The sequence below is a fragment of the Miniopterus natalensis genome, chromosome 19, assembly GCF_054644295.1.
Source record: "Miniopterus natalensis isolate mMinNat1 chromosome 19, mMinNat1.hap1, whole genome shotgun sequence".
Taxonomy (NCBI): domain Eukaryota; kingdom Metazoa; phylum Chordata; class Mammalia; order Chiroptera; family Miniopteridae; genus Miniopterus; species Miniopterus natalensis.
The window spans coordinates 31,361,865-31,377,530 of NC_142099.1; the positions used below are offsets into that span (position 1 = coordinate 31,361,865).

The window sequence follows — 15,666 nt, forward strand, 5'->3', positions numbered from 1 at the left end:
CTTGCTGGGAATCTAGTACCTTCTGCGGATGCCCTTAACTGCCAGGAGTGGGAGTGGGCCACAGGTACACTATTTACAGGCCTGGCATCTATGCTCCAGCTCCTGGTGAGCGGTGATCTGTGCTCTGGGCAGATAGCATTGCTAAGGCCAAACTAGCTCCAACAGAGGCCCCTCAGGGACCGAAGCCTAAGAAAGAATTAAGGACTCTGCTGCCCTCTCGTGGCCACCTCTGGGTATGACCGCACCATCCGCGCCTCTAGCCGCTCGTCTTCTCCAAGCTATGAAAACCTCCCTTCCCCTCCTGGACAGCGCTCCAGGAGGGCTGGATGAGGTGCGTGCCATCCCACCTCCCTCTCACCCAGGTGGAGCAAAGCGAAGGGAAGAGCAGATGATTCCTTGTTCAATGTCGGATCCCAAAGGAAGAAGACCTCAGGCCAACAGGTGAGGCTTGGTTTGTATTACCCACAGCGCTTGAGTGAGAGGAGAGACTCATGGTGTCCATGGAGACAGCCTAATCAATCAACACTAGACAGGATGGTTGAAAATTTAGAGGATATTTATTTCTCGTAAGGTCCACAACAGCTGGCAGCCACTCCCCTCCCCCATGCTAGGGGATTTCTCTCTCCTTTTCTGAGAAATCCCCTCTCTTCATGGAAGTGCTCATGGGGAGACTGGGATGTGAAGAGAAACCATACACAACACTCTAGAGCCTTAAAAAAATAAAGCAACAAACAACCTCCTCCACACAAATACACACATACAAAATAAATAGACATAGAAAAGAGAAGCTCCGCTCCTCCTCTCCTGGCTCAAAAGGCTGCTTGGGAGAGGGGCTGGGTGGCTTTGCCCCACTTCTCCCAGCCAGGATTATCCAGAGGCTAAATGGTATGAAGTGCCTGACAGCCAAGAATAAGCCCTGGCTTCAGAGAGAGGACAGGCGACCTCTCCCCGGAGCTCTGTAGGGTAAGGTACAAATGAACAAATAAATAAATAAATAGTACCCACCGGTGCTCCCAGAGGCCTAAGGGCTTAGGCTGAGGCTCGGGGCCCCTGGGTCTGGTTCCCTGAAAAGAGCAGATCCAGCGACAGGCAGAAATAATGACAGGGAAAACACAAGTCCAAAGCCACACCCGCCAGGCCTCCAGAGCCCGTATCCTTCAGCTCCCCAAAGGGCCCAGCCCGGAACCCAGCCTCAAACCAGCTCTGGAGGAAGGAGGGAGGGGTGGGCTGAACCTTCTCTCGGGCCCAGCTCAGCAGGTGCCCAAGGCTGGGAAGCTCCTCTTCCCCTCATTCTGGGCCCTGGGGCGAGCAGAGCCTCCCACAGGAGGGAGCTGTGGCTGCCACCAGGGTGGGCTCTTCCCTGGGAACGCTGACGCATGGCCCTCTCCTGCTCCTATTCTCACTGGCCTTCCTGACTGGCAGCATCCAAGTCAGCTGGGAGAAGTTCTTGTGCAACTGCAAATAATCAAAACAGTCCATCCCGGTGCCCTCCTCGGCTCCATTTGGCCACATATGTCCCCACCACCTCCAGCCAGTGCTGCTCTCGAGGCCCCCTTCTAGCCAACAGGGAGAAGGTGGCAGACAGAAGCAAGAACGGAGATGGGGCAGGAGCTGCTGGAATGAAGTTTGGTCAGGAGGCCAAACTAGACACATGAAGAAGTCCAAGGAAGTGGGGAGTCCCAAGATCCCTCCTGGAGAGTCACGGCCAGATGGGGGCCGGGGAGCATGGGGTAGGGACCAGCTGGCCACTCAGCTGGGCAGCAGCACGTGCTCCAGGAGGTAGGTGAGGGAGTCCCAGTGCTTCCAGAGGAGGAAGAGCATGAGGACCAGGAGGGCAGTGCTGGTGATGCGCAGGCGCGTCTTCATGAGGGGTGTGATGAAGTTGGCGATGGTGGACACGAACACCAGAAGCACGGCCATGAGCGCCAGGATCACGTTGATGAACTTGCCCAGCAGCGCCCTCGCATTGGCGTTCTCCACGCCCTCCAGCTGCACCACCTGCTGCTGCTGCTGCTGCAGCTCCAGCTTGGTGACCCGGGTCAGGCAGGACTCCACGGCCTCCTGCGGGGACACAGGGGTGGACACATGAGGGGATAACAACGCACAGGGTTCCCCCTTCAAAGGCCAGGCAGGTATAGGCTGTGCAGCTGCAGCTGGGGGCAGAGCCCTTCACTTATGACTATTTGGGGAGACTGGTCAAAAAGTGGAGTCTTGATTAATGTGGGAAGGGGAGAAGCTGGGCCAATCCCAGCTTCCTCTCGAGGCACTGGCAACTCCCATTATTCATTGGCAAAGCTGCCATTGAAAAGCTGGGGGCACCGGCCACCCTCGCCAGGCAGCTTGCCTTTGCACAGCGCACACCCTGCTGCAGGCCTGCTTTGCTCTTAGCTCCCCCCACCCCACAATGCCCTCTCACCCACATGCCCACCTGCCCCACTGATGACACAGCCCATGCCCAGCATGCCCCACTTGGTAAAGCCTCACCCTGCAGCTGCTGCCAGCTCTATCAGCACAGGGGCCTCCCCAAGGCGGGTCCCTGGTCATACCTGGATGTCCCGAGCCCTCTCATAGGACTGGTAGGCCACCTTCTCCTCCATGCTGGCCAGCTCCTGCTTCAGGTTGCTCATCTCGTTCTGGTGGAGCTCAGTCAGGTCATTGAGCTGCTCCTCCAGCCGCTCATACCTGGCAGAGAAAGAACGTGTGACACCCGTCCTGGCCCCAGAGCCTCCCTTCTCTCCCCAGGATCAATTCCATTCATTCTCAGCCATGACTCAACCCACCCCCCGTGTTTAGCCCAGTCCCAATTTTAACAGCGACAACAATGAAAGGTACCACTGACATAGCACTTCTTCCGAGCAGGTGCTGTGCTGAGCACTTGACCCAGATCAGCTCATAGGATCATCACCACAACCCCACAAGGTAAGGATTAGGCATCCCCATTTTATAGATGAGAAGACTGAGCTACAGAGAGGTTAAGGAATTTGCCCTGAGCTAAGATGCTCTCCTGAGTACCAGGCACACAGGGAGATAGAGTCACAACCCCTGCTCTGAAGGCACAAATATCGAAAGATGACTCTTAGGTGGGGTGGTTGGTTTTCAGGCAGGGTTCCCCTGCAGTTTTCCAAACCTCCTTCATATATATAAACAAGAAAAAGTGCTGCCCTGGCCGGCTAGCTCAGGTGGTTAGAGCTTTGTCCCGATATGACAAGGTTGCGGGTTCGATGCCTGGTCAGGGCACATACAAGAATCAACGAACGAATGCGTAAGTGGAACAACAAATCAGTGTTTCTCTCTCTCTCCTCTTTCCTCTCTCTAAAATCAATAAAAAAAAGAAAAAGTGCTAAGGATTAAATCCCCAAGAATTCCGGGGAGCAAGTGCCAATACTGCACACGGGGCACAGAGAAGAGCAGGGTGGGCAGAGGGGAGGAGGGACCAGATGCCGCATTTCCATTCACACTGACTGTGCCAGACAACTACACCCTTTAATTTCATAGGTCTGGCCTCACTTAATCCTGACGCTTCGAGTGAGGACTCATGTTACTCGCGCCTCACAGACAAGGAAACCAGGTGCAGAGTGCAGTAAATAGTAAATAGTAAGTAGAGCTGGGATTTGAGCCCAGGTAGCCTGGCTCCAGAGTCAGTGCTCTTAACCAGAGGAGAAGCGATGCAGCTGGTCCCTGCCTCAGTTTCCCCTTCTGTACACTGACCACATAAGCATGAAGTAGGGATGCTCACAGCTCCTGAGACAGGCAGAGCCTTCCTCTCATCGGGCCTGTACGCCTATCTCCCAGCGGCTCTGACCATTCTAGAGGAAGGCTCCTCAGTGCCTCTTCCTGGTCCCTTCCAGCAGCGCAGGACCATTCTGGATGCTTCTCCACCTACTTCCACAACTCTGCGTCTGAAACCTGGGGCTCATCACCTCACACCAGGGGTGGCTGGGCGGTGGCGACGGTGAAGGCACCTACCTGTAGCGCTCCTCCTGCAGGCACTGGGTCATGTAGGTGTAGTCCCTTTGCAGCTGAGCCTTCAGGTCCTCCATGGAGTCCTCTAGGTGGGACTGTCCCTCCTTGATCTCCCGCAGCTCTTCCAGCAGAGCATCCAGGTTTCCGGGAGCCCCATACAGTGTGTTCGACTTGGGGCTCCCCAGCGCCCCAGCGGGCCCAGCCCCGGAGTTGCTGCCAGCCCCAGCCGAACTGGCGCTGGCACTGGAACACTCGTCATCGCTGCCATACTTGGGGCTGGACACGAGTGTGGCGCTGCCACTCAGTGTCCGGGCTGCCTCCTCGGGGGGCCCGTCCTCCAGAGGGTCCTTCAGATGGGCAATGTTGTCAGCACTGCCAAACTTGTTGCGGATCAGGCTGGCGAACTCCCGGGGCTTGGACACGACCGCAGTGTGGGTGGCCTGCGAGAGGCCCGAGAGGCTGCCCTTCACGCCCTCCACCACGCCGCCCCCGAAGCCACTGATGCCGGCGCGCACATTGGCACCCACATCCTTCAGCCCCTGCTGCATGTCCCGCAGCACGTCCTTGGGCTGCCTGGAGGGCCCGTTCTGCTCAATCTCCCGCAGGCGCCGGCGGTAGTGCTCCAGCTTCTTGTGCAGCTGCGCGATGGTCTGGGCCGACTTCTGGTTCTTCTTCTCAAACACCTGCTTGATGCGGGACACCTGCTGCTTGTCCGCGTTGTTGGCCAGCTTCAGATACTCCGCCACGTTGTCGTCGCGTGCCTCCTGCTCGATCTTGATCTGCTCCGTGATCTTCAGGATCTTCTGGTGCAGGTGCTCGATGGCGGCCTTGGTCCGCTGCGGGTCAGGGGCCCCGTCGGGCACATCCAGGCTGATGGGGCCATCAGTGTCAGCATGGCCGGGGCCGCCGGAGAGGCTCACGGCCACCAGGTCTCCCTTGTCAGCCTAGGGAAGAAGGCAAGCGGAGGAAGCCTGGGTAAATCATGAAACCACGGGAGGGGGCAGGCCGGCTTCCCTCACGGGGCCCTGACACCTCTGGACTTGGTTTCTCTGCCTAGAAAATGGTGCAGATGAACAGAAGACTTCAGGAAGACGTTCAAAATAACCATGACAACAGTATCCCTTCCGCCGGTCATCTGTAATATAACTGGTCCCCACAACGTCCCTGAAATGCAGTCTGGGCAGAGGTGTCCCTCCTTCAGGCGACAGAGTTCAAGCCAGTCGCTCAGGGACACACAACTATGAAAAGACAGACCCTCCCGCCCAGAGCTCCTGATGCCCCACCGCAGGGGCCATGCAGGTCTGAGGCTTCACTGGTCACAGGGCTGATTTCTCAGGGATGAGACAAACTGTCCCTGTGGACCCAACCTCCCGAGGCTCCTGCCTTGGGGGGGCCTCTTCCTCAGGCCTGACCAAAGCTACGCTTTGAGCCCAGGGCCGGCACAGGAAGCCTCCCCACCTTCCCCACCCTCCCCACCCCGCCTTCTCTAATACAGCTCAGCGGGTCACCTGCCTCTGCTGACACCCTCCCAGCTGTTACCTTCCAGCTCCCTGGAGTCGTCAGCAACCTCTTCCGCTTCATGACAGTGGGAGCACTGACCCTGCCCAGGCTCCCCAGAACCGGGAGAGGAGCACACCCCTGTCGGCCCCGCTGGCCAGGTTCCCGAAGACTCAAGTCCCAGAAGTAACCCACAGGCCAAGGGAAACAGCAGTGTAGGGGCCTGGGGGTATCAGCTGCCCAGCTGGGAAGGGGGTGAATGTGCAGGAAAGAGATGACAGTCGCTTTTCCTCACCAGCAGGCAAGCAGGCTTTCCGAGCACATCGGGGTGGCAAGAAGGAAAAAGAGACTGATAAAGGGGGTGGGGCGGGGGAAGGGAAGGTCACAGAAGACAGGAAAGATGGGAAACGCAGGTCAGATGAGAGCAGGTGGGCCTGGAGCCCCGTTCTCCCGGGGCGGGTTCCCCACCGGCCTGTTGGAGGATCTCTTTCCACAAGCGAGTCCTCAGCGTCTTATCACCATGCAACAGCGGAAGCAGCAGGAAATGGCTCAACCCCATGTATTTTTACACAGAGCACACCCCAGCACGGCCGGACAGATCGTCGCTTTCTATACGTATGGGGGGCAGGGCGGGTGAGGTGTATGTGGGGGGAAGGGTTAAACACAAAGCAAGTGGCCCGGTCACATGCTCCAGAACTGGAAACAGCCCACGCCAATTACAGGCAGAAGTCACCGAACTCAATGTCTGCCGAGGTACAAAGTATTGGAAAACACTATTGAAAACAATAGCCCTGCCAGACTCAGGAGCCGGGGAGGGTGGCTCCTCCGTGGGCTTCCTCTGGGCCTTTTCAGGTCATGGCTCCACTGGGAATGCTGGGGACACCGCGATCTTAAAGTCAGGACTTGCCTCTTACATTTGGCTTGGGGTCTCCCCTAGTGCCCCCTGGCCCTCCTGCCAAATGCTCCTACCTTCTGGACCTGCTCCTCTGGCTTTCTGACCTGGTATGCCCGAGGAGCCTACTCCACAGCCCTTACATGGAATGTCCCCAGGTCTAATCCTGCAGTTAAAACCCTTCCTCCCATGCTGTTCCCTGCAGTGACCGCAACAGCCCATCTCTCAACTGTCCTGGCACTAGGTGTCCCCACCTGTGACACAGGGATGATCATATCTACTCTCAGGTCTGTTGTGAGGGTCACATGCGATGAGCCCTCGCCAGCACGGAGCACAGTGCAGGGCACGCAGAAGGCACTCAGAAATGTCTGGGTCTATGCAGCGCAATTCTTTTTTGGGGGGAGGAGGAATAAAATTTATTTAAGAGGTTATACCAACAAATTTACTCAATATTGATACTGCATAGATAGTAAACTACATTAAATTCTATCTGCAACACACAGCTTTATAATGAAGGAGCTTGACCCTCAAATAAGCCACTGTGCTTTCCAGAGAGACTCAGCTCTTTCCCTCCTTCCGCGCTTTTCCTGGAGGAAAGAACCCCAGAGAGTCTGGGTCTGGCTGCAGTGCTGCTCGATGCTCAGCACGGGCTGTTCGCTCATCTTCAGAATGAGGACAGCGCCTGTCCCAGCAACTTGGAGAGTGGGAGGAACTAATGAGACATGGATTGGAAAACTCTGTGAAAAGTGGAAATGCTTTCGGACTACAGAGGAGTGTGAAATAGCTCTGCTCTAGCAGCCTGGCGTCTTTCCCCGACTTGGAGTCCATCTAGCTTACCAATGGGAAAGCAGAGTTGAAGCTGGCTGTGAAATCCCATGAATGAGAGAACCGGCACTGGGAAACCCAGCTGTGTCCTGGCCCCCTCACCCACCCCTTCTCTGCCCTGGGGGTCCTACAGGACACCAGCCCCCTGCAGCCCCTCCACTGAGGTCTGCCATGCCCGGGTCCTGCCGGTGGCCTCCAGTCACAGAACATCCCCTTTGCCCTCTCACCGTGGAGGAGGGGGGCATGTGGGAGGAAGTGGGGAGCTGTCCACTCCCTGCCCTCCCCGGGCACACACCCTACAGCAGTAGTGTCCTTTGGGGCCTGAAGGGAGATGGGTGGCTGAGGGAAAGAGAGCCAAGGAGGTGGCAGAAGACAGGCAGAGGTACAAGGAGGGATGATGCTCTAACTAAGAAAGGACCATGAGAGCACAAGAAGATGGAGAAAGCTGTTAAAGGGATGGAGTAAGCAGAGCATGAGAAAAGAGGAAAGAGGTTTGAAAAAAAAGCAATGAGGCTACAGGACCCGTGCTGGAAATGGAAAGGGCATGAAACTTGGAGTCAGGCACCAATTTAGAATTCTGGCTTCACTTGGCAGCTGTGTGCCCTTGGATATGTCATTAACTTTTCCGGGCCTCAGGTTTCCCATCTAGAAAAGAGGTGGATCCTAGCACTCTCCACATGGCCTCACAGGGCCTGGACTCCCGCCCCCCCTCTCCCGCCCCCCCCCCCCCCGCCCCCGCAGCTCTAAGCAAAGCCAGATTAGGCACTCAGCTGGATTACAGGAGCTCCCCAGCCCTGGCTCCCAAGCCTCCTCCTCTGGGGCCTGAGCTCACGTCCTCATGTTAACCCGCCCAGACACAGGACAGCGGCTCTTCCTCTGCACTCACCCAGCAGCCTGGATCCCTGGGGCAGGGAGCACACAGCAGACAATGTCAAACAGAAAGCATCCCGGCTCATGTGAAGCTCCGTGGGGGAGGGAAGGGTCCTAACTACAGTGTGTGCTCCACACCTGAGATCCCCAGGTCCCGAGACTGCAGAGGGCTCCCAGGCTGGCTCCCCTCCCCCAGGGACAGACAGCCCCTTCCTAGGTTTACAGAGTGCTCCTGTTAGGGTTGCCAGAGCTGCTGACAGAGATGGGGCCTTCCTGTCCTAGCTATCTGCTCAGGGCTTGGAAGGCCAGCACTAAGGTAGGTCACTCTTACACACACAGATCATTGGGGCTCCTATGTTTCCATTCAGGAGGGTGCAGCAGCCCTGTCTTATGGGAAGAGGCGACCCTGAGGACCCCTCCCAGAGTCGGGAACGAGGGGGTCAGGTATCAAGACTGCCTTGTCTGAGGGTCTGGCCAAGCAGGTCAGAGTCCAAGCAGGACACTGCCCTGAGCAGGGCCTGGGCTTCCAATGGCTAAAGGCCCAGCAGGCAAGTGGGATGGGAGCTGTCCGTCTCGGGTGACTCAGCAAGATGCTCCTATCTGTTTACCCCTGGCGCTGTGACTCTGATTTGAGCACCCTTCCAGAGATGGAGAACACCCAGATTCCCTTTTTCTATGAGCTCCCAGAGGGAAAGGGAGGGAGGTAAGCCAGGCCAGGTGGAGAGGAAAATCCATGGCCAGCTAAAATCCTTCAGCTGAAGAGGCAGTTTGGGAGGGACATCTCCAATACCGACCTAGCACTCCAGCCAAAGTAGGCAGGAAAATTATCCCAGCTCTTGTTCCTGGCATCAGTGGCTGGCCCCATTCTACCAAATCGGTGGGCACGGCTGCTGGGCTGCAGGCTCTTGCTCTTCCTGATGGAGACACGAGGCAGCACAGCTGACCCCAGCACTTCCAGGTGGAGAAAAGGTATGGGAAAGGGGTAAGGGAAGGACACCAGCCCACCCAGTGGTTCCACCGGTGCCTGGGGGCCTAAGCAGCTTTTCTCCAGAGGGCTGGGAGGCAAATACTTAGACAATGGGGTGCACGTGGGTCCATTCATGGGGTAAAGAGGGGTGAAAAATCCTGCAGTGACATCCCAGCCACCACATGGGGGACTCAAGGGGCAGGGCAGATGTCCAAGGTTCCTGGCTGTCCCAAGGCCCTCCCTCGGTGATTTACAAGCAATCTCACACTGCTACAAGGATTTTGAGGTGCAGAGAGCACACAGACACACTCATCCTTTCATGCAGCACCTACGACCTCAAGGCAGCCAGGCACTGGCTGAGGCTTTCATCAGCCTCCTCCTGCAGCCAGCGGGTGCCTCCCGCCCTGACCCTAAGGGCTACTCTGTCTTCCCTGGGAGCCATTCCTCTCATCTCGCCCTCAGCTTCCAGGCTTTCCCTTAGGTCCACCCTGGGTTCTGGTCAAAGCCACACCCTCCGCTCAGTCGCTCCATTTCCTACTCTGCTGTCAACAATGCCCTTTTGTCCGTACAAATGTCCTACAGTCCCCTCTGTCTCCTCACTCCCACAGACCTCTGATCAGGCCCCTGAGCTGCCCTCCCACCTTGGGGCCTCCTCTGAATTCTCCCAAAGCTCCGATGATGACCCAACACTTTGCTGCTTCTAGGCTCTCCTATTTTCCACCTGGGTCAGGGCTCATTGGACCCTCTCCCCCTCACTGTTTCTCCATGTACAGAAACAACCCACAACTAGGAACACCCATTCCACTCAACTTCATGTCAACTCCTCCAGCCCCAGGTGGAGTTACATATGGCTGCTGGTTTCTGGAAGCATCTGTGGCAGGGTTCCCTCGCCTCCTGCACAAGGTCCCCTTCCCCAACCTCAGAGGCCCTCCTCCCAGCACTGGTCAGCCTAAGCCTGGAGGCTGGGTGTTCACCCCTCCTCCCTTCTCCCATCCACAAAGAGTTCTCTATCATGGAGAGAAGAGGGAGCCAGACCCTGAGACCAGAGGGTGAGCACAACCTTCCTGACAGTCTGCAGAAGTGGCTTTCTCCCATCACCCTGCCCCCACCCGTGGGCTTCTCTCCTTCCACCCACCAGGGGCCTCACCTGTGTGGGTATCATTTCCTGAAGTTGTGCCAGTGATGGGGTGCCAGGGTCTCTAGGGCCCCAGCTTTCTGCAGGCTGTGCCAGATCCCCAGGGTCACAGTTCCTGCGTAGCACTGGGCTTGCTAAGGGGAGCCAGGGCCTGCAAGCAGGGGTGCTGGAGCTCCCAGGCTGTGCAGCCGCCATCTCCAGTCTGAGGCCCAGCCCAAGGATTAGGGGCGGATTGCTCTGGGAGATTTCCCCCTCCCCTGGGGCTCGTGCACTGCTCCTTCCCATCGGGAAGGGAAGGAGACAAAGGGTTCACCAGGCGGGTAGGCCAAGCTCTGATGAGGTGTTGCCCAACCCAACCCGCCTGCCCCCAAGTCCAGCTGTTGCCATGTGAGTCAGCGTATGTGAGGACACCCAGGGGTGACAGGAAACAGCCCTAGTACACGTGTACCTGCATCAATCGCTCCCATCTTGCATGCCTAGAAATACCTCCACCATCATAGCCTGTCTCACAAACAGAGGCACAGTCCCACTGCCTCCCTTCCTCAGGCTCCTAACAGAAGTGGGTCTCTTAGCCAGGCTTCCAGGTTTGAGAGCTCTCCAAAGCCAAAAGGGCTGGAGCCCGGAGGGGGAGCTCCTTGCTGGACCCTTACACAGCCAGCCCAGCTGAATCCTCAGCCTCTCTCCCTGCTGCGCTCCCCTCTGGCTTAAGGCACCATCACTCTTAGTGCACCCTCCCTCCTCCAATAACCAGCCTGCAGCCAGCCTCACCCGGGAATTCCTCTGCCCTGAGATCCTCTCCTGGAAATGCACTCTCTGCTCTGGATACCACTGCAGCTACTTCGCTAGCTTCTGCTTCCCACTCCCTGCCATACCGCCTACCCTCGCCCCCAGCCGTGCTCCCCAGGCAAAAGCACCCCAGCTAAAACTTAACGGTAAACTCACAGCGGCCTCTGCCTCCTTGGCCTTCATCTTGACAGTGCCAACAGGAAATCCTGGGAGTGGCCAGCAGAGGGGGCCAGAGGTTCACAGTTGAGGAGAGCAAGCCGTGAGAAGGGCAGTGGGAAAGCCACAGACAGAGTTCAGGGGTCCGCTGAGCCTCTCTAAGGGCAGCTTCCCATGGCAGAGTCACCGGTCAAAGACGACATGGGTCCTGTACCCACTTGAGCCTGGTGAGGGACTCAGGGCTTAAATACGGAGGGTCAACATGGATCATGCTGATGGGGCGGTCCCGAGTTCAAGAAGGTGTGAGGAGATAAGAAGGGCACAGTGCTATCTCTGGGGCACAGTGCTTTCTCTGGGGCCCAGTGCCAGGCCCTGCGGCCAAAACAACAGGAGCAGGAGTCCCCACACCCTGGGCTTGTGCAAACCTTACAAATATTTGTGGTGGCCAATGACTTGGGGTTTGTGAGGACAGAAGCCTAGCAGAAGCAAAAACACAGGTTCCAACTTCTGGGGCCCGCTCGGACATGTGGGGTCAGAGACATATCAGCGGCTCCCCTGTTTATAAATGATGATCTCTCTCAATTTTTACTTGAGGCTTTGGCACTGAGCACTTGTCCTCTCGCGTAATGGTTATGTATAAATAGGTCTTATGTATAAGTAGGAAGGCAGGGGTCAGATCGCAAATATGTCCAGGCCCTTCACTGTGCCTCGTGCAAGGCTGACCCTCCCTCAATATTTACGTCTGTAAAATGACTGTGATCGTCTTATTTAGCTGCAACAGAAGACAGTCCAGCTACTGCGGTAGCAACGGAGACATCTGGTCCTCTCACACTCAAGACAACCCTCCCCTGGCCCCTCCTTTCTAGGCTCCACTAAGCTAGGATTTGTAACTTTTCCTTACAAGCGAAACAGGAGGAGAAATGGGAGAAGGCAGTGGCAGCAGGAACCAGAGGTGGGGAGGAGCTGAGGAAGCTGAGCCCTGGGCTCTCTCATGGGGCCTCACAGGTCTTACTCCCCAGGCTGCCAAGTATTATGAAGGCTCAGAAGCACCCAGAAGAGCTTTCTACAAGGCCACACCGCACCACCAAGGTGACCATGAGGAAAGTCACCCCAACACGCCACCTGGCATCTCCCTAATGGGAGGGTTCAGCTCCCCTCCAGACACAACGTACCCATCAGCACAATAACTGAACCTCGGGAAAGGGGCAGGTGCAGCTCAGGGGTGACCAATAGTCTGCTAAGAGAAAAAGAACACACAGGAACCTGGGGGGCGCCTAATGGGCAAGCCAGCAGGAGAGAGATCCCTCTTTCTCCAGTCCGTTTCTGCCTACATGTGAGAAATGTTCTCCAATCTGCCTCCTGCCTGGGTGGGGGAAGCAGGAGCCCAAGGCCTCATGATGGACGGTGAGGGTTTGGTCTCAGTTCCAGACTTGCTAAGAGACCTTGTTCAAGTCACCACAGGCTCCGATACTCAGCGCCCACAACAGCAGTGGGAGGACTCTGGGAGGAACGGGGGCTCGGAGAGCCCTGGCTGAGACTTTCAGTGGCACAACGAGGGCGTGGAGGCGTAAAGCTGCTGCGAGTCCCTGCCCTGCCACTCACCAGCTATGCGGCCTCGGCGTCCTACAAGCTTCCTCACGACTGCGAGAGGAGGCTGCCTGAAGGAACAGGCCTTAGGAAACGAGACCGTGGTGGCGGGAGATGGGGGAGAGCGGGAATGAGCGGAGCCCTGCAGACTTTTCTGAAGCGCGGTCTTGGTTTTCTAGCTGCTCCCAGACTGTAGTAAAGGTGGAATGGGAACATGACAAGCCATAGGTTTTGTTGAAGTAGATGACCGGTCCTGAGGCTTCCTCACCACCTGTGTATGTATACACATACACACCCCACACCCCAGTCACTACAGAAACTACCTGGAAGACTTTGCCTGGGACAGAAAAAGCCAGAAAAGTGGCTGCCTTAAGGAGAACAGTTGAGAGAGTGGCCAGTGGACACGGGAAGAGCTGCAGTGGGTGCCAAAGCCACAGGCTCTGAAAGGACAGGCGCCACAAGGCTGGGTAAGTGCCACTATGTGTCCTTCCTGGTAAGTCCTGACCGTCCCCTGGCTTCCCTGCCACCTGCTCTGTGGCCTGGCAGAGATGCAGGCCCCATCTCGGCCAAGACAGAGCAGCCACTGTCGATGCACAGGCTCAGGCAGCTGAGCGGTGGCAGGTGTCTCTGGCCTCACTCTCTCCACATTTGCAAGTTAGCCTGAGTCTGGGGGCAACAGGTGGGCGCCTGTCATCCTGGAAGGGACCCTGGTTGAAAGCCCAGGTCCTGTTCACAGGCTCTCCTCTCTGCACGCCCAGCAGGCTCAGCCCTCTCCTTCGCTGGGCTTCCTTAATTTAGTTTTCTCTTCCCATCCCCTGATTTTCATGCCACATCCCTTCTTTCTTTAATACTCTAAATATTAAATTTTTTTCCTGTGTCTCCCTTTGCTCTTGTTATCGCTCTTCAGTGCCTCCCTGCTTTTTAAAATCTCCCTACTTACTTTTTGTCTTGGGAAGAAAAAAAAGCACATAGCACACATTCTGAAAGATGGGAAACCTGAGAAGTCATAGGCTTTGGGAGCAAAGACCAACGCTGAAAAGCAGCTAAATTTAGTAGCTTGGAATACAAGGTGAGACCTTAAGAAAACCCTCGGCTCCGGGGAAGGCTCCACTTCTCCAGGGCTCACCTCTCGGGCTTCGGGGCTTGGAAAGTGGGCAGTGTTGGGAGGTCTCTCCCCGAGCACTCGCTTTTAGACGCAGCCAGCAAGTGCATATTCTTAGAAACCCACGTTACCAGGGAGCCCTGCCTCCCTTTGGGGAAAGGCAGGAGGAAGGGTCATATTCTTCAGGATGAACAGGGAACCAAGGTGGGCGTGTTTCCCAGGGGCGCGTGGACAGGCCGGGCCGAAGGGGCTGAAGAAGCAGGCAGAAGGGCCACGGCAGAGAGTCACAGGGCGACATCGCTGCACACACCACGCCGCCTCTCCGCTGCTTCCAGGGAGGAAGGCCATCTCTACCGCCCACTGGTGCTTTGCCTGTCACGCTCCTGTTTAGGGGAGTCCTCCTCGGGCACAGTCATGAGCCAGATGCTGGGCAGTGGAGAGAACCACGTACCTAGGTCACTTTAAAAAAAATAAAAATTGGTGCCAGGCAGGTGAAAAGGATGACAATGCCAAGTGTTTCATAGGCACTTTATTTTCCTAGGGGAGGGGACCTTGGGGACACGTCCAAGAGGAAGTGATCTAGAGAGAAGCACTATCTCCTTTTTGGGCAATTTTTAGGAAACAGAGCACCCTCCACTCCACCCTGTTTGCAAGAATCATTTCGAAGGATTCATTTGTAAAAGCAGAGGACTGAAGCACAGAACTCTCGGGGCGTCCCGCCGCCTCAGGGGCTTGGGGCTTCCCGTGAGCTGACGTGAGTGACCGGAGGAGAGTGTACATGGAAGTGCTCTGCACCCTGCCGCACGCGGCTCCAGGAAGGCACGAAGGGACATGACCAGCATGTCCCAGGGGCATGCCCACGATGCCGCTGAGCCCCAGGAGTCATGGGGCCCGGGTAATATTTGGGTGTGGAGCTGCCTTCTCAGGCAGGGAAGAAACCTTATATAATGAAGTTAATATTACAGTGCACTTGTCTTTCCAGGGCAGGGTTCGCCTTTCCAGCCACCCCAAGGAGGCCTCCTGGTCACAGTATCACTTTAGATCTGAGTTCGCTTTTGCTGAGCCTGCTGAATTATTCACTAGCTATGGATACTGGCCCAGCTCTGGGGTCCCAGTGGTGGGGAATCAGGACAGATGGAAAAAGATGCAATGAGAATTCCCCAAATCCAGACTTGGGTAAAGGTCAAAAAGGACAAAGGAGCCAGGGGCACTGAGCCGGCCTCTGCAGGAGGTGGGAATGGGCCGGGGGCACTAAGAACGGTCAGACAAGCTGCTTGCAACACCGCAGCGCCTGTTGCTGCAGAGAAGGGTGGTCAGAGAAGGCTACTGTTCCCAGAAACTTCACTCGTTGACTCCCACCCCACCCCCACTGCCAAGCAGGGGAGCTCTCGGTTCCCTAGGAGCCCAGAAGGGATGCAATAGGTGGTGAGCACTCCTTGCTGCTTCTATCTCAGAGCCCTCTGCCCCAGGGGATATAAATAAAGAAAGTCCAAACTGTGCCTATGAAAAGAAAGAAAAGGCAGAAGCAGGGATCGGGTTCGTGATACTATATTTCCATTGCCTCATCAGGCACCAGAGGGGACGAGGGTCATGTTTCACATCTCAGGGATGTGCTGGATCAGGGAGGAATGTGCGCAGTGTCTGGGAGGCCTGTGCCAGCTCCCATGACCCATGCCCACATCACCAGCGTCGGCTCCTCGGCGTCTGGAACCAGATGACAGAGCTCCTCTTGCTGCTGACTGTTATCAGCTCTGGCATGGGGGCTGACACCTGAACCCTCAGCACAACTTCCCTGGGCAGCGCAAGCATGCGTGTCTGAGGGAGCTGAGGCCAAGGCTGCAGCTGATGACCCTGAGGGAGGAGGCTGCGGACCTGACTGCTGTCTC

At 56.6% G+C, this 15,666-nt stretch overlaps 1 protein-coding gene across 2 annotated transcripts in view; it reads right to left on the minus strand.

Annotated features, from left to right (window-relative positions):
- Window positions 1-535: 535 nt before the first annotated feature.
- Window positions 536-15,666, minus strand: part of TMCC2 (transmembrane and coiled-coil domain family 2) — a 32,825-nt gene continuing 17,694 nt past the window's right edge. Inside the window, exons 1-4 of one of the 2 annotated variants that reach the window (XM_016215099.2) lie at window positions 11,092-11,520; window positions 3,967-4,907; window positions 2,547-2,682; window positions 536-2,061 (exon numbers count right to left, since the gene is read on the minus strand). In XM_016215099.2, coding sequence (XP_016070585.2) covers window positions 1,750-2,061; window positions 2,547-2,682; window positions 3,967-4,907; window positions 11,092-11,118 — 1,416 coding nt within the window. In that variant the 5' untranslated portion in view covers window positions 11,119-11,520 and the 3' untranslated portion in view covers window positions 536-1,749. Of the gene's footprint in view, window positions 2,062-2,546; window positions 2,683-3,966; window positions 4,908-11,091; window positions 11,521-15,666 lie in introns of those variants that run through there. The other variant, XM_016215091.2, reaches the window with a different exon arrangement.